Below are 19,266 nucleotides of genomic sequence, written 5' to 3'. Positions count from 1 at the left end.
CCCATCTCAGAAGAAAGGGAATTGACTGTCTTTAGATTTCAGGTTGTTTGTCTGTATTTTGTTTGCTTTGTTTTTTAATTGTTACGGTAAGAGAACTTTACAGTTTTCTGCATCCTAGAGGGAAGAAGTAAGACTTTCTTAACAACTTTCAATAAATTGACCATCACAGGCAAAAGCAACATTCTTTTGGTAATCAGAGTCTCCTGACATTGTTCATAAGTGCTTGTACTCCCTCTGTCATCTCATAGTAAGGCTCATATATTTTGACTGAAAAAAGTGAGTTGTTCAGGTTGGCTCCCCGTGGTTTAAAAGAATCCATGTTTTCAATTAAAAAATTGTCTCCCAAAACCACTATCCATAATATACAGTAAAAACTTCCCATTGTATAGATATATTTATATGAAAAAGAAAATCCACCTAATATGAAAAAATGAACACAGGTAGCATATCTTCTTGGACTGTTTGGCTGAATTTTTTAAATTACACATAATACAGAAAGTCCCTGACTGACAAACATTCAAATTGCAAACTTTCACAGATACAAACAAACAGACCTCATATTAAGAACATTCATAGATCCAAACAAATTGTAGAAGTAGCTCACATGTCTGCCAGACATTGTCACAGTTGTGCTGCTGTGCGCTTACTGTACAGTGTGATAGTGTACAGCGGTACAGCACTCAATCAGAGTCCAGGATGTCCAGAAGCAAGAGGAAAAACATAGTGATGTAGGGCCGGGGATTTAGCTCAGTGGTTTTGCTGCCTGCTGCACAAGCACAAGGACCGGAGTTGGATCCCCGGTACCAAAAAAAAAAACAAAAACAAACAAAAAAACCATAGTGATGTGGAGGGTACTGCTAGGAAGCACAAAGCAGTATACAAATTGTATCTTTGTGTCAAAGTTGCATAAGATTGACTTTGTCAGACTTATGAACTAATGCAACTCATGACCATTCTCCCAGAACAGAACTTGTTTGTAAGTCGGGGGCTTACTGTGTAGAAAGGACTAGCCAGGAATCATAAAGACATTAGAGACTCTAATCCAACCATCCCTATTTTACACATGAAGGAAGTAAAGCGTGAAATGGGAAATGGCTTATTCAAGTTTCCCCAATATCAAAACTTGGATTAGAACAAACAAGAGCCAGTTCTGGGCTTGTTTACCCTCAGATCTGTTTCTCACCTTCCTCTGCTTGGCTGGTATTACTGTAGAGACTATTAACTTTCCTAGACTCCTGGATCAGCTAGAGTCCAGCTGAGTTTGAAAGGGATTGGGGGACATGGAGAAGGAAGAAGCCAGAATGTTTATCCTCCTGCCTCTCAGTCTTTAGCAGAGCCCTCAGCAGCAACTGCATCTCCTCTAGGTTCTAGCTGCTTTCAGAATGGCCTGCCATGATTCCACCTTTTGCCAGGTTACCCTAGTCCCCCAGGTCTAATAACACTTTCTCCCTTCCTTTTGCCTCCAGCCCAAGAGTGGAAATGGCTTACTGCTGTTAACAGTTCCAGAGCTATTTCACTATCTTAGATTAGGTTTCGCATCTCTCTCATATTTTATGTAACTAAGACTCTCAATTAAATTCTCTGCTTTCAAATATTTTTGTTTTCCTGTTTAAACCCTTCATGAAGTGATAGTTTTATACTCTTTACACAAAATGCATGTTTTCCAGCCATGTTGTCAATTCTGTAAGCTGCCTCAAATCCTTCCAATTAATTCCTTTCCCGAATTAGCCAGTTAGCTTCTGTTGTTTGCTAGCTGAGAACCCCAATGGCTACAGTGAGAGAGGATGTGGTTGAATTTGTGGTGGTATCATATTGAATCAGGTTCTCTGAGGACATTCCATAGTAAGTAGTATTCTTTCCAAAAACTGCACTGGTGATTCTGCTTCCCAGAAGGGTTCTTAGTACATATGTTGTTAGTCTGCGTGGTAAAGTAGTGGATATAGTTTGAGAATTTAGAGTCAAAAGCCCAGTATCCATTCTTGGTTCATCCACTTTTAGGGTCATTACACAGCTAGATACAACAGCACACAGGAGATTCTTTTAAAAACAGAATATATTTTTCTCATTGAAATAATTACTTAATTGCTACTTTATAAAATGGTTAGATTTATATAAATTACAAACATAAAACTGTATGCAGCAGTTGTCCCCATTTAAATGTGAGCTTCTCAAATAAAAGAATTGTCTCTCTATTCATTTGTATGTCCCCAGCATTTAGTAAGCATCTAGCATAAAGAAAAGCTCAATAAATGTTTATAGGATTCCTAGCCAACAATATATTATAAAAGCAAAGCTACAACTATAAACCTCTACAATAATTTAAAATAAAAAAGCATGCTCCAAGTACTATAAAATGGGCATAATGTTTTTACACTAATAAAGGAGCTGCAATGTGCTATAAAATGTACAGAGAACATAAATCATTACCATTCAGCTTTATTACAATTCTAGCCTAAAACCCTAGAAGCTCCCAGAATGACTTTGACTGTTAAAGTAGGATTAATATTGAAAGGTGAAAGAGAAGGATTAAGAAGCAATTTCAAGTTGGGAATTAAATAAGAAAGATGATCTGAAGAAAAAACACTAACATTATATTAATATTTAATATAATAAGATGAGTATTTAGGCTTCTGAAAAAATAATGAACCATTTGGACAAAATAGTTTTAGTTCTTAAGAGCTCATGAGAGAACAAAAACTCAATCTTTCCCATGATTCATGATTTTTCACAAAACCAAGCTCCTTCCATAATTAAATGTTTGGTATTAATGAGAATATGATATCAAAATCAAACATTCTGATATCCAGAACAAGCTTTATGCCCCTGAGGAATAATACTTTTAACTTCCTTATAACAGCATTTTCTGATACTTGATATTTTCTAGCCTGTTCAGGCTGTCTGCCTTTAGTAAAATGAAATACAAAAATCAAATAATAGACCATGTTTAAGCACTAGAACTTAACACACTCTACCCATTATTGAAACATAGGCAATTCTATATGACAATGGTGATCCCAGGTGATTTTCTGTCTTCTGAAGAAATTAGTGTAATTTGAACCTAAATTAGCACAAAGGGAAAGTATCTGTTACCACCCGATAGAATTTGGATTCCTTCAGGTCCTAGAGACTATACCAGTGTCATCTCTGTAGAAAATTAGCTTAGCTCTTACGATGTAATAATATCCAGTTCATTTTAAATCTGTTCCTTTGCTACTGAGAAATATTTGAAAAGAAAATGAAAGCACAGTGCAGGAAGAAAAATAGTAGGAAGCGGAGAGGCAAAGATAGAAGATATTGCCATGTTGTTATTCTCAAAGCCAGAAAACTGGGCCTCCTTTCCAAGTCTTCAGATTCTCACTGAGGCCAGAAGAACAGAAAGAACTCAGCCTGGAAGACTCATCATCTCCCATGAACAGAGATTCTTGAACTGAAAGTGTACTTCTCTGTTTGACCAAGACATTGATGTTGTAAAAATTAATGGATAATTGCCTATACCTTTTTTTCCTTAAGATTTTATTCTAATTCAGTTCGCCATCCTCTTCTGAGAGGTTTCTGAAGTAAAGAACTATGTGTGGGGTGATGGGAGGCACAGACTGAACCTAACCTATAGCTTCCGCATCCAGGGGAGCACCAGGGTGGGCAGAAGGAACAGGAGCTTGAAGGCTGGCATCCTCCAGCTCTCCCACTACCTAGCTGGGAAACATTAGGCAAGTTGCCTGCCCTTGAGGGAATCTGTTTTTTTCATGTTTGTAATACAAATAACAATACCTACTTTCTCAAGATATTTTGGAGGATTAGATAGACATATGTAAAGTGTAGTACCTCCTAGAATAAAACATCTGCGCATGATGAATCGTGTCTTCTTCCCCTCAGAGACTATGTATGTTTCTTTTCTTTCTTCTTTCTTTTTTGTTTTTATTTTTGATGGTACTGGAGATTGAACCCAGGACCTTTGCACTGAACTACATCTCCAGCCTTTTTTTACTTTTTATTTTGAGACAGGATCTTGTTAAGTTGCTATGTAATTCAGGCTGGATTTGAACTTGTGGTCCTCTTTCCTCGGTCACCCAAATTATTACAGGTGTGCACTATCACAACCGGCTTGCATTTGTTTTTGTTTTTCTCTGTAGTTTTCCTTATACTAGAGATAGCTTTTGCGCATGCCTCTCAATAGTTAGAAACTCCTGAGAGGAAAGAAGAAAAAGGCAAATTTCATGAGCATGTACTCTATTGTCTATACTACACCAGGTGCTTTATATATGCAAGATTCTTTTTCAGAGGTGACTTTGAGTCTGGGCTGTGACTTTGGAAGAAATATGGCATGTGGGAAGTAGTGGGTGTTCTGGTAACGACCCTAGCAGTTCTGGATTGTTGATGTGGAGCGCACAATCTGGTTGGGAGGCACAGCAGGTGCCATGCTGAGAGAGCTTGTGGGTGAACAGACCAAAGTGTCCTACTCATCCCATCCCAGTTGACTGGACATGTGACAGGTGTGTGTGCTTTTTGAACAGATGTATGTGTGTAGTCAGAATGCAAAACCTGGATGGAAACAGATTGTGTGGGACCTTGAATGCTTACAAGTTCAATCCTATTGTGTAGATTATGAGGACTACTGAAGGTGTTTGAGCAGGAGACTGATGTGGTGTGTGTGTGTGTGTGTGTGTGTGTGTGTGTGTGTGTGTGTTTGACAGACACTCTCTAGAGCTAAGTATAGGATGGAGGGGAGAATGACAAAGCTCGAACTTATCTAAACATCCAAACTCATCCTTAGGTCCATCTTTCAGCATCTTGGGGCTGTAGTGAAGGAGATGAAAATAACAATAACAAAAATGGTATAAACACTTGTATACACCTCCCATGTACCAGGCATTATTCTTCACACTCTACCTCTATCAATCCCTTTAGTCTGCACTATAACCCTATGACACAAATGCTGTCATTACCCTCATTTAGGGTTGGGGAGGCTGAATTTTAAGTGATTTGTTCACAGTCATAGCACAGCTGGGTTCTGAACTCTCAGTTGGCTCCACAGCCTGGGGTAATAACCACCACTTCAGGGAGCTTCTATAGCAATGTGTGGGGCTCTCCAGAGGACTGGCACCATGGGTATAGGGAAAGGATTGAAAAAAGGGAAGACCAAGAAGTAGATGGAGGAGTGATCAAAGTAGAGCGCATCTGAGAAGACAGAGAAGTGCCTGGGGGGGGCGGGGGTTCAGAGACTCCAAGGTCCTGCAGTAAGACCTCAGGTACCGCTAATGCTACCCTTGCTATAAGTCTATACCCTCACAGAGGAAAGCTTAGGTTTTCTAAAATTAACTTCATTATCTAAGGGAAGATTTAAGGAATGACGATTCTAAAAACTGTTTTGATATAAGTAAATAATCAGAAACAGCCTAGCCTGCCAGATACAATGTACAACACATTACTTTGAAAAACTAGCAATTTAAAGGAGTGAAATGGACTGTGAAAATAATTAAATGGGCTGAGTTTCCTATTTGGAAGGAAGAGCCCCATGAGTTATTTAAGGTGCTTCTTGAACAGATCCAACTTCTTTCTTTGCAATAGCAAGATTCCTTTCCAGGACAATTCAGTGAAACTATTTTCTGTTCCCCAATCCACCCTCACTCCCACAATGTCTACATTCCAAATTCTATCTTCAAGACACAGAACTTGTCCTGTTTGCCTTTCCAAATGCACCCTGCCTGTCTCCAGTCTGCTTTTTCCCAGGGAGCTGACTTCGGTGGCCCAGGTCAATACGCCCTGTGCCTTCAGGCTTCTGCTCAGGTTCAGCCAATGGGAGTCCCAGGAAGTAACTGGGTAGAAGAAGATATGAGGTCAGAATATTTTTTACCTCATTATCTTCTCTGTGAGGCCACCTGTGCTGGCCATCTCCTTGGACTAAAGCTCCTTCCTCCTATAAGGCAGGCTTCTTTTAGGACTCTTGTTAGTTTCAAAACCCCTTCTCCCTGACGTTCCATGGGCCTAGAGATGGTAGCAGCCCTACTGGTACTAACCCTGGCTGTTGTATCATCTCTATAGTTCTCTACACTCCTCCTGTCCTCTTCAAGTAGGTCTTTGTTAAATTGTCCTGGAATTTCCTAATATCAATGTACCATCCCTTTGCTTTTGAAACTCTCATATCTTTTTCTAGTATGATGCCTTCTCTCTTCTGATCTCTCATAAAACTTGATTTTTACCCTTTGGAAGCCACTGTTCTTTTGCAAGTGACAGTATTTGCATACACATTTTAAGTCTGTCTCTTACTGGCATCTCAGTTTCTTGAGAACAAGGGCTGGATTGTATTCACTTGTGATCACCCTAACCCGAGCTTGAACCCAGCAAGAACACTCAATGAATGGTAGGAAAAAAAGGTTACAAACAAGAATATTATTACATCATTTAAGTCTCTTTTAAACGTGCTAATATATTGCTGTTATTTTAATATTAAAACTAAAGTTCTTATTATAAAACTAAACTCTGAAGGTGTCTACAGAGTTGGCTTCTTTTTAAATTTTTCTCTTTAAATCAGTACTCTAACAAGGATTAGAAAAGACAAAACTGTTCAGTGTTTCTGACAAAGTAGATGAACATGTAATATTTTACCTTATTTTGCTCAATTCAGTTGTTCAGAAGATCAAAGTGGTAAAGACAATGTAAAATTTAACATTTTAATACTTAGGTTGTACACTGTTTTACTTAACACTTCGGGGGCGTAGCTGCCTCTGACATCAACTCAAGACACTTGTTGCTCATGTAATCAGTTTTTGTAATGGCAGTCAGCAAATAAAGGGACCCTTATTATTCAAACTTGAAAAAAAAAACTAAAGTTCTTTCACATTAGGGAGAAAAGTATACTTCACTTCTGAGCCCGCTATCTGCAGAACTGGAGCTCAAGTATCCTCTCCTCCTCGTCTCCCACTAGTTAGAAATGTTCTCGGATGATGTGTGTCCATGTGTGTTGCAGGCCTTTCTCTGTGGAGCCAACTGATGGAACTCTTAATGCGGGAGAATCCATGCAACTGGAAGTGAATTTTGAGCCACAGAGTGTGGGTGATCACAGTGAAAGACTTATAGTGTGTTATGACACAGGTATGAATTACTCTTTGCTTAAAATTCTACATATTAAGAAGTCAAGGAAGGAATATGATGGAGCCAAATAGGAAATGATATTTTGGCTACAGCAGATTAAACGAAGGTCTGCAAGGTAAGGAACCAAAGAATGAATCCCTCCACTGGAAATAGTGTGCCAGATATAAGTCCCATCTACCTGATTAAGAATTCAGGGCTCAGGAAGGAACCAATACCCAGAAGTCACATTGGTGAATTGAGGTTATTTATATGTAAATGAAAACTTGAAGGTAATGAATATCCAATGGGTTTTCCATTTGACTTACTGCTGTATTTGGCTAGTGTTTTAAACATGTAAATCCTAGCTCAGAATGTTCTTATATATACCCACTAGTCTATGTGATAGCTAGAAACTTTAATCCTTAGAACATGCAAATATCTTTCATGAATGTAGGACTGCATCTATCGCCACTGGCATTTTCTTCAGGATCACAGCATATGTAATCATGAAAATTACACATTGCTTTGGCAAATATTTAACTTACAGTCGTGTAGACTGCATGTGCATTATGCCTTTTCCCAAAGCTGGTTTTCAAATTACTATTTTATCATTTCCCTAAGGCCTCACAGGGTAAACATCCCCACAGGGCATCCCAGCCTTGGCTTGGGCAGGTCAGCCCGCATGGAGAAGTTCCCTGGCAGGTGATAAGGGGAGGTTAAGGCCTTGGCCTTGTCCCTATAACAACTTTAGCCTTCCAAGCCCAGGTTGCCAGAGGTTGATGCCTGGAACTAAGGGACTACCCTACCTAAGAGCTAGTGTTTACCTGGAAGGTCCCGATCTGGTTTCAGTTGATAGTTCTCACCTACTGTTCCCCAACACTGAATCCCTCTCAGCCTTGGTGTTCTCTTCTGCAAAAAGACATATAACAGCAATAACCTACTTCACTGGGTTGTTATGAGGATTAGCGAGGCACTGCATATAAACAATTTAGCATAGCACCAGCCTCACAGAAAAGATCCCTTCAAATGTGAGCCATTACTCCACCAAGACTCAAGAAAGATAAGTACCATGTCAAAGATCACGAGGTTAGATAATTGGAGGAGTAGGGATATAAATCCCAGTATAGCATCAGGCCCTATCCCATGCCACAATCACAAAAGAGACCACACCCTGGATGTGATGCCATGGTCCCACTGACACCATAGGTTCTGAGTCTCCCATGCTCTTGAATTCGCCTGTGAACTGGCACTTCCCCTTACAGTTTGCTAACATCAACCCTGTGGCTTAGCAGAGCAGGAATCATGACTTTCTTCCTCCCCCACTTCTTGGACAAGCAAAGTGAACCTTAAGGCACTGTACATCAGGGTGGCTTCCCCCTTTCCCTACTTCTTGGAGGAAAGTAGGGGGCTCTGTCTTCCTCAGGACAGAAGGAACCAGAAGTTAAAGAACTGTGTGTAGTGAGACACAACGCTGAATCTGGGAGGCCAGGAGAAAGGGCCCTGCCACGACTGGGTGCTTTCAGGCAGTTCCAGCCCCTTCTGGGTTTCTGTTCTTCCACAGTTCCCAGAGGTAACAGGATCTCCCAAGGTAGCCCCAGGATTTTTCACTTCTGAGGAAGGTGGTGCGCCTGAAACCCACACCCGCCCACATGGCCACTATCAGAACCTGACTGGAGCCCCAGCCCTGGGAGTATCAGGAAACCCCAAAGGAAGACAGATTGTGGGAGGGACCCAAAGCAGTAGCATCCAATGTCCAGTTTTCACTGAAAGCTCACAGCCTGAGTGGGGAGGCAGTCAGTTCAAGATCAAGCAGCTGCACCCTGCCCTGCACCAAGTCGGAGTCCAACTTGGTCCCTGGAGTGAGGGCTAGGCCCTCGGAGAGGTACTGAGCAGTATATAAGCTGTACCCCAACTGCCTCTGCCTTTGATCTCATGACCAGGGCAGCCTGGAGTACCCATGGCCTGAGTCTGATACTGGCTGCAGCGTGGGCTTTGGCTGAGCTGAGAGCATGGCAGGTGAATGTGGAGTTCCTCCGCTGGAATCAGTGGCTGGACCACCCATTTCCATTAATTATTTCATGATTTTTCTTCATGTCTTTCTCATTTTAACCATTCTTGTGGATAGATGGACCCAGACTGTCCGTGGAAGTGCACTGTAGGGAGAAAACAGAAGTACACAGCCAAGAAAAACACTACAAGGAAATGATATCTAAGTCACAGTCCCAAGTTGCTGGCTTTGTGGATGGATGCACATCTGATCAGGACAATTCAAGCCCCTGCCTATGACCTATAGCTGAGTGGCCCTGGCTCCACACTGCCCCGCATAGCAACACATAAGCAGCCAGTGGCCCAGTCTTACCATTAGTGTTACTTACAATTCACTGCTGAGACAAATCTAATTTGAACTAGCTTCAACAAAAAATGAAACTCATGACACATATAAGTAAATAAAAGTACAACTCATAACACATCTGGAATGTTACTTTCCCAAGGAACTTGTGTTATTTAACACTTTCACCAACAAACTGTGAGAGTTCCAGTTGCTTCAAATTCTTGCTAGTGTACCATGTTGTTCTGTTAATTTTAGATATACTAGGAGGGTAAGGTGATCTCACCGTGGTGTGCCAGTAAATCTTCACTGTCAATTTGACTGGATTAAGAGACCCCTGGAGAAGGGCTAGGATTTAGCACAGTGACGCTGTGTGTGGCTCACAAGTGCCAGGTCCTGAGTTTGATCCTCAGTACTGGAAAAGAAAAAAAAGAAGAGAGTGACTCCTGGAGAGATGATTTGGATCATGGGAGCACTGTACTTATTAGTGGGTTAACCCACTGATGTTCAAGGCTGAGTGTACTGTTAGGAGGTGGGGCCGGGTGGGGATGGATAACTGAGGGCCTGCCTTTGAAGCGTAGATCTCTAGCATTCTTCCCCTAGGCTCTGATTCCCTGCCTCCATCAACTAAACAGCTTTGCTCCAACATCCTTCCCAGTGATGCTCCTGCCTTCCCGCCAGCCATCTATGGACTAAATCCTTTGAAACTGCAGGCCAAATAAGGCTCTCCTCCTTGAAGTTTCAGTGTCAAGGAATTTTGTTCAGCAATGGGAATGCTAATACAAGTGATTTTCATTCTTATTTCTCTAATGATTAATGATGTCAAAAACCTTTTCATGTGCTTACTGGCCATTCCTTATATCTTAACTGTCTAAGCTTTTTGCTTGTTATTTTCTCCTTTTATTATTAATTTGTAAGTGCTCTTTACAACTGGATATTCTAAGTACTAGTTGTCTGATATATATTACTAATATATTACATTAGGTTATTATTAATCTTTTCTCCCAGCCTATAACTTATTTTTGTATTTACTTAATATTTCTTGAGGGTAATTTTTAATTTTGATGAAATCCATGTTATCAATTATTTTTCTTTCAAATTAATGCCTTTTGCCTCCTTTGCCTTTGTATATTCTCCTGCGTTTACCTCTACAAGGGTCATAATTTTATCTTTTATATTTAGGTTAATAGCTCATCTTTGATTTAATTTTGGATAAGTGTGAGGTAGGGCTGTTTATCTCACCCACCATGGGGAGTCATTGGCTCGTCCTCATTCTCAGTATATTTTTTCTGGAACATTGATTAAAGTTAATTCAGCTTGACATTTATAAGAGATATTCAGTGGATACTCTATCAGATTAAGAAAATCCCTTTCATTCCCTAGGTTTTTAAGACATTTAAACTTGGAAATCTTGGGATAGGTGTTTAATTTTATCAAATACTTCTTTATATTTGTGGAAATTATCATACATTATTTCACCTTTATTCTTCTAATGCAGTGATTAATTTTAAAATGCTAAATTCCCACTATATTCTGGGATAAATTCAAGTTTTAAATATTACCATTTTAATAAATCATTAGATTATATTTGCTAACGTTTTGCTTGGGAATTTACAACTCATATTCATGAGAAAATGTGGCTTGTAAATTTCATGTGATGGCCTTGTCAGATTTTGGTTTTTTATTTGTTTTGGTACGGGGGATTGAACTTGGGACCTTGAGCTTGCAAGGTAGGCGACAGAACCACTGAGCTAAATTCCCGGCGCTATTGGGGTTTTGATTTTAAAAAAACAAACTGGTGTTATAAAACAAATTGAAAATTATTCTCTTCTTTTATTCTCTGTTAAGCTTTTTTAAAAAAAGATTAGTGTTACTACTTCCTTAAATGATTAAAAACCTTACTGTTCAAACTATCTTTTAAAATAAGAGGTGCAAATTTTTAATTATTGATTCATTTTCTTAAACTGTTTTTCAAGAAATTTTATATGTGATCTAAAATCTTAAATTAGTCAGCATAACATTATTTGAGATAGCCATTCATATATGTTTGTCATGTTGGTAGGATCTTTTGTGATCTCTCTTCTGTCATTATTGATATCTGGCAATTTTTTCTTCACTCCTATTTGAATTTTCTTGATCTGTATCATTAGGACCTTATCAGCTTTATTAGTTTATTCAGAGAACTAACTTCTAGTTGGTTTTCTTTATCATTCATTTCTTACCAATTTTATTGCTTTCTGCTCTTTATTATTTCATCCCTTCTACTTTCCTTAGGCTTTGTTTCTAGTACTTTTTCTAAATCTTAGGAGAGATGATTTGAGCATTAACATGTTTTCTATTATAATCTACATATTTAAAATAAAAATTTCCCTCTAAAGACGATTTTATATTCAACTAATACACTTTTACATGTTTTGTTTTCCTTAACATTTAATTAAAAGTATTTTAGAATTGCTATGTTTATATTTTCTTTGACCTATCGGCTACTTAGGAATATGTTTAATATTCAAACACTTAGAAATGTTGTAGTTATCTTTTTGTTACTGGTATCTAGTTTAATTCCACTAGTGACAATGAACAAATTCAGTAGGACTTCCATTCCATAAATGTTCTTGTGCACTGAAAAAGATACAGGTTCCATAGCTATAAATTAGGTCATGTTTGCTTAAAAAATCATGTCATTCAATGTATATCTCTATGAATTTTTTTGTCTCTTTGGTTTGTCAGTTGGAAAATGTTATTAAAATCTACAACTATGATTATAGATTTTGCATTTCTCTTTTTCGTGGCATCAATTTTCATTTTATGTATTTTGAGACTATGTACTTAATATGAAACGTTTAGGATTAATATAATTTCATCTTGAATTAACTTTTATTTTCCTGAGATATCTCTTAATGTTTAGCAAGATTTCTGACATTAAAGTCTACTTGATCTGACATTTACAGAGGCTAGAAGCTTTCTTTTGATTAGTGTGGACAGAGTATATTCTGTTCATCTTTTTACTTTCAACTTTTCTATGTCTTCATATTTAAAATTTGACATTTGGAAGTATCACCAGGTGGTTTTTAGAAAAATCCAGTCTGAAAATCTCTATCTTTTAATTGTGCTATTCAGTCCTTTTATGTCGAATGAACTTTCTGATAATGTGGGTTTGAAGTTTCTGACTATTAATTGTTACCTCTATGAAAAAGTTATTAGTTGACTTTCAACCAGAACCTTTGTGTTATTGGTATTGATAATAGATGAAAGTGAAAGATGATATGAGTATTAATAAATTCAGTTAGCATTACATTTTTTCTTCTGATATTCACAGCTTTGTGAGGTATCATTTTTGTTTATGTGAGTCCCTGAAACTGAGTACTAGTGGGAAAATGTGACCTTAGAATTACTTTTGGTTCACTATATCACAAGGTTTTACACCAGGAATTTGAAAAAAGAATAATCATTCCTTTTACTCTTACTAAAATACTTAATTGTTGTTAAATACATTAAGTAAATTACCTTTAAAATATTGTTTATCTCTCTCATCCTCCTTTAATATTTTCAGTGTATTTTTAGTACATTCAACATGAACACTCTAGTATATAAGTGCCCTGTATAGATAAATATGTTTTCATATGATCAAGGTATAAGTTCTTAGAAATTTTTGTTTGGTTAGGTTTTGAGACCAAATAGCTCAGAGTACTGATAGAGCAGTAGAATTAAAACTTGAGCGAAGACTTTAGCGATAAACAAATCCAGTCCTTAAATTTTACAAATGAAATGCTGAAGCCTTAAGAGCCCTAAAAAACAAGGGACTTGCCTATGGTCACATATCTAATCCAAAGCCCACTTAGAACTCAGACTCAACTCCTGAGCATTGTCCTTGGCACCATCTTAGGTGTCTCCCTAAACACTCTTATTACTACTTACACATTTTTACTTCCTTAATCTGTTGACTTTGAAATGCAACTGTATTTTTTGAGAGGTCCTGGATCTCAATTTTACTCTAATATAAGAATTTGGAATGAAACCTACACTTACATTTATAGTTTCATGCTAAAGGAAAGGCAGGTTGAACCACAATGAATATTTGTGTACCCCAAATTTAATTCCTCCTTGGAAAAGTTGGTTTCTACACCCTGAGGTTCTTGTGCTAATTTAAAATAATGAAGAAAGTCATTTTCTGAAGATCACAGAGAGAAGTCAGATGTCTTGTAGCATTTTTCCTTGCATGAAGTGAACATCTGATAAAAAATAAAAAATGCTTTCATCTTTATTGTGGGTTTTCAATGACCAGAACATATAACCTTCCATTAGTGAAAAACAGTAATGACTGTCTAAACACAATTAATCATGGAGATTTTCAAAACAGCCATGATCATTAGCTTTCCATTTTACTAAATAAGCATCTGATTGAACTTTCTGCAGCTGTTTGAAGTATGAATTAGTTTGAGGGGGAAATTTGATATGAGCTATTGCTGAATGTCTTTTCCTCATACTTCCCCAAAGAATGTTCTAGAAGGAAGAGCACTGGTGCTCCACAGGGTGAAGTGCTCAGTCAGACTTCCACCCTTGATCTTAGCCAAAAAGCCAAGAAGAAATTCAATGAGATTTCCAACATTTCTGTTCGTTCCATCAGTCTCTGCTTCTCCACTGGCTATATTCTTAATAAAATGCTGCTAGGAGATTACTTTTTCAGCAAGAGTTTGAACCAGTGGCCTAGAAATTAAAGAAGCCACGTATAATGTGTTGTCAATACCTATTTTATGCATTAATATTTTCCTGAACCACAATTCTCTCCTTCCCTTCTCCCTCTTCCACTCTGTCAGGCCCATGTGTACAGAAGTCAAATTTGTTTAAGAAAATGATTTTATCCCAGAAATTATTTAGTTACCTTTTAATTATATATCAAAACTCAGAACTAAGGTAACCTGATACCATTTACAAATTCAGAAGAGGTTAAGGCAAAACAAAATAACAACAACAACAACAACAAAAAACTCAGAACAACTAGTACACTAGTTCTATTCTTTTATTAAAACTGAGACATGGAAACATTATCTGACTGAGAAAAACAATGGTTAATTTCTTAAGTTTTGCAATTTTCAACTGGGTATTAAGTATATACAATCTCAGGGTTCATGGAGATATTAGTATTCAGAATGGGCTTTTTAAAAAACAATATCTTTACTGAATATTTGTACTGCCCGCCTATATCCTAACAGTCTTCTAAGTAGCTAAGAGGGGGGGACCCTTAAAGTCATCTTCATGTAAGTGGGTTTAATTTGGTTACTGAATTAGTAGTAGAAATAGGATTACAACAGTTTTTCTTCAGTGCCTGGTGAGGTTACTATCACCTTAGAGGTCGCATTAACCATTGGCATAATCAGGAAATAAAGCTGATACACTTATTCAGCACTTTTTGAAGTACACTGTATTATGTCTCTTTCTGAAGAGGAGTTATTTCAGGTTAAGAGTCTGGAGTTGGCAAGTAGGCTTTTTTCCCCAAAGGTGTGATGATGTATTTTTATTAAATATACACACAATTATAATATTTGTACCTCACACAGCTTTACAGTCATTTATGTATCTTATTTTAGTGTGCTTTCTAAAACCATAAAGAATTTACTTTTTCTTCATAATGGCCAATAAAAGTAATGCCAATATATAATATAATAATTGAGTATGATATACTTTGCAAGTTGTAACTGCTAAATAATATCTATCTAAGTATGTCTGTGCAAACTTACCTGCATGAACTTTGTTTCAACTGTGTGGTTATTACAGTTAACTATGAATATGTAATATTATGACTAGAAAACACCAAAACCTAGTTGTAAAAGAAGCAAACATTTTAACATGGCATGAAAATGGAAACCTTCCTTGGCCTAGTTTTTTTTCTTCATTCCTTATTCCATAGTTTAGGACAGGGAATAGCAGATGTTAGGACTATTCCTGACTGGAAGGGATTGTGTAGGGAGGTGGGATGGGGTTTCTGTAAATTACCTGGCAAGAAAAGACTCCAATCCTTGATGTTAGTATCTAAAAGGACATTAGAGAACATTTCTTTAACTCCCTTTGTTTCAGAGATGAGCACACTGAGGCCCGGAGACGTTTAATAACTTTATACCTAAGTAAAGCTTGGACTTAACTCCAAGTCTTTGGGATCGTGCAAAGTTAATATGCTTTCTACAGACCTACACTGCCTTCAGTGCAGACTAAGAATACTGACTTGGGCCTTATCACTGATGTGCTGGGCAAGCTCAATCAAGTTCCTTAATTTCAGTTTCCTGAACAAAGGAAGAGAACTTCCAAAGAACTTTGTTTCAGCAATATCCTAGAGTGATGGATTTGATCCTGCTGTAGCCAAGCAGTAAGAAAGCATCTTTCTATCAACTTGTTCCCTGGAGAATCTATGGCTCCACTCATATATTTTATTTAGTGTCCTCTGTTGTCTCTAAGTCTTGAAACCACAGTAGAAAATGTATTGTGATAGAGATAGCTTCACATTTGTTTTCGTAAAATTAGTTTTGTTCATATTTGTTTTGCTTGATTGATAGTGGCAAAACTGGCAAGAGGTAATGAGACCTTCCACAAAATACATCTTTATGGGGGCATAATAAATGATTGCAGCTAACCTCATTTACAGTGATTGCAGCTTTCAAACCCAGAAACAGAATCAGAGCACTTTAAGGGAACAAAAACACTAATGGGGAGACATAGGAGCCTTGTGCATTCCCACAGGATGCCCCCCTCAATCCTAACAGTCTTCCAAGCAGCTAAGAGTGGGAGACCCTTAAGGTTGTTCTCAGGCAAGTGGGTATAAAAAGTAAGCACTTCAGCAGCTTTGAGGACGAAAGAAGAGTTATTCCTCTCTTCTCTTTCTGGATCTGATGATTTTTGAAAAGAGCAGTAAAAAAAAATTAGATGGTTCTCAAAAAGTATAGTAGCACTTGCCATATTTCTGGGAAGGAACATTTTTCAGTGAGCAGTTCAAGTGGATAACCGTAGCCTCTCTGACCCTTAGGTTTGTAGGGAATAAACCTTTACATCTTTTTTTCCTTGATTAATTTTCTTTAAACAATGAAGCATTTTAAATAACCACAAAATCACAGAGAATAATAAAACCAACATCTGTTTTATTTAACTCTCTCAACATTTTGCCATATACGTTAATTTCAGGGGTTTTATTTTCTGTATCTGATTATACATTGGAAGCCACTTTCCTACCCTTTCCTTACCTAACTCCCATATCCTGGGAAGAGCAATATTGGGTGCATCTTATGTTGTTCCTACAAATTTACTTACCCATAAACAATATATAGTTTTATCTTAAGCAGTTTTAAACTTCACATAGATGGCAGTGTGCTGCATGTACCATTCTCCAACTTCCTCTCTTCATTCAACATTAAGTTTTAAAGACTTGAACATATAGATACAGATCTCTCTGATTTATTTTACCTAATGTGCCAAATCCCAGGATGTGAAAATATTATAATTTATCTATTCTATCAAATATTAAAGCTGTTCCTAAGTCTTATGCTCTCAGAGACAATGCAGCATTGAGCATCTTTGTATATTGTCCTTCTGCAGCTGTGTGAGTTTCCTTTTGGATAAATACCTACAATTTAATTTAAATTTACAATTAAATTTAATGCTGATATTAATTGAATATTAAGTTGGTTTGTCGAATGTACTAACTTGTACTTTCATCAGATGGCTATGTGATGGTATATCTTTTTATAATCCTTTCATTATTAGTGCTGTCTAGCAATTTTATGTTTATTGGTGGCCCTCTTTTACATTAAAGTTTTTGGATAGATGATGTATTCATATGTTAAATAATTAAAGCAATATTTAAAAATATATATTGAAAAGCCTTGCTTTTACACTGCCCCATTTACCTGATCCCATCCATATTTTGATAGGGAAAAGTTTTAGATAACTTAATAGATTGAATATTAAGGTAGTTGTAGAAGCAAAATAAGTAATGTGTTCTTTTAAGATTTTCTTTTTCCATAACTCTCCTTGTTTAAGGCGAAGGTAATCTAACTCTTTAACCAGTAACTTTATTAACCTAACAAAGTTGCTATGCCAGGGTGAATTTACAATGTATATGTGCTTGCTATCTCGTGTCTGTAACTTGTAAATAGGAACTGGAATTGTATTTACACATCAAAGACCACTAGGGATGAGATAATGGCTAAAAAGGATATAAAAAGGGAAACACTGAACAAAGGAGTACAGATACTAACCAGACCAGTTTCTGATGTTCCCACCTGCTCATGAGTAGAAATTTTATTATTTTACCCGAATTCTGTGTCTCCGTGTATTTCTGTCCGAGATTTCCTGAACAATTTGATTAGTTTCTTGGATATCCCTTCAGTAATTTTATGACAGAAGATGCAAGCATGAATAAATAGTCTTACTTTCCTTCTTTGTATAATATACTATACAGAATGCTCCTCTCCTTGCCTTTTCTACTTTATCATGAATCCTTCAATCTTTCCTTCACATTGCTTCACTTTCCTTCACATTTCCTACACATTGCTTTTTTATACCTGCATAGTATTCTACTTGGAGATGTAGCACAAATTATTTAACCAGCTTTCTCTTATGGATACTTTACCTTTTTCAACTCCATCATTATTAAGAATAATATTATAGTAAATACCCATGTGTAATACTCAAGTATAATAAATACTTGCTCTGGATCCTCTCTTGGATAAATTCCTAGAAATGGGCCAGAGGGTAAATAGTTTTGTGATTTCGATAGTTATTTTGATCTGTGCTGCCAAATTCACTCCATGGGGTGGAGAAAAGTGGTACCATTTTGCAGTCCCACAGCAATGTATAAGAGTGCTTTTTCCCACACTTTGCTGACAGTCAATTATTTTCTCAAACATTTATCAATCTGATATGGGGGTTTATAAACACAACATTATTTGCATTACTCTCAATTATGGATAAGGTTGAGCATCCTTTCAAACATATAAGGGTTTTCTATATTTCCTTTTTTGCAACCCTATCCCATTCTTCTACTGAGCTGTCTTACTGATTTCTAAGATTCATTTATATATCTGGGGATTTGATCCCTTTGCAGCAAATATTTTCCCCAGGTTTTTTCTTTTGTTCTTGCTTATAGAGTTTTGTATCATTCTGAATTTCTTTTTTCATTTTCAGGTAATCAAACTTCTTAATCTTTTTAGAGGAATCTTCATTTTGAATCATAATTAGAAACCTTTCTCTGGTCTGAAGTTACAAAGAAATTGTTTTGTGTATTAGTCTACTTTTATGGCTTCATATTGAACATTTATTTTGATTCACTTGACATTTATTCTAATATAAGATATGAAATTTATTCCTCCTATGTCTATAAAGTTGTTCCAAAGATATTTTTCATAATGTTCATGTTTATACCAATGATATGAGATTCTGCCTTTATAATGTACTAAATTCCAATATGTGTTTGGCTCAGTTGTGATGTTTTATTCTATTCCATTGACTATCCATTCATCCACAGGTGCGATGGTGTCCTAATTACTGAGATTTTAGGTTTTAATTTAATTTAATTTTTTTCTAATAAAGGATTTTTTTTGGTACCAGGGATCGAACTCAGGACCTTGCACTTGTGAGGCAGGTGGTGAAACCACTGAGCTAAATCCCCAGCCCAGGTTTTAATTTTATAAGTTCCTAGTTTACAAACTTTTAAAATGCCTTTTTAAATTTTGTCAAATTCTTTTGCAGCATCAATGAAGATATCATTTTTCTCCTTATATTTATTGCTACATTAATAGATTTTCTAATAGTGAGTCATCATTGCATTCCTCAAGTAAATTCCACTAAATATCATTCTTTTATTGTAGTGACAGATTGTCATTGCT

The 19,266-nt window shown here is 36.9% G+C and overlaps 1 protein-coding gene across 8 annotated transcripts in view; it reads left to right on the top strand.

Annotated features, from left to right (window-relative positions):
* The window catches only part of Hydin (HYDIN axonemal central pair apparatus protein), a 410,895-nt gene that overhangs the window by 86,173 nt on the left and 305,456 nt on the right, over window positions 1–19,266 (top strand). For all 8 annotated transcript variants that reach the window (XR_015448741.1, XR_015448747.1, XM_087204682.1 and 5 more), the window contains one exon: window positions 6,965–7,089. Coding sequence is in view for 6 of the 8 variants with exons in the window: in XM_087204682.1 (XP_087060808.1) it covers window positions 6,965–7,089 (125 nt within the window). In the remaining 2 variants the exon portion in view is untranslated. The remainder of the gene's footprint in view (window positions 1–6,964; window positions 7,090–19,266) is intronic.

The sequence above is a fragment of the Heterocephalus glaber genome, unplaced genomic scaffold, assembly GCF_053883595.1.
Source record: "Heterocephalus glaber isolate CG9 unplaced genomic scaffold, H.glaber_assembly_v1.0 deba00000071, whole genome shotgun sequence".
In the NCBI taxonomy this organism is placed as follows: Eukaryota; Metazoa; Chordata; class Mammalia; order Rodentia; family Bathyergidae; genus Heterocephalus; species Heterocephalus glaber.
This window is presented reverse-complemented; position numbering and strand designations above follow the sequence as displayed.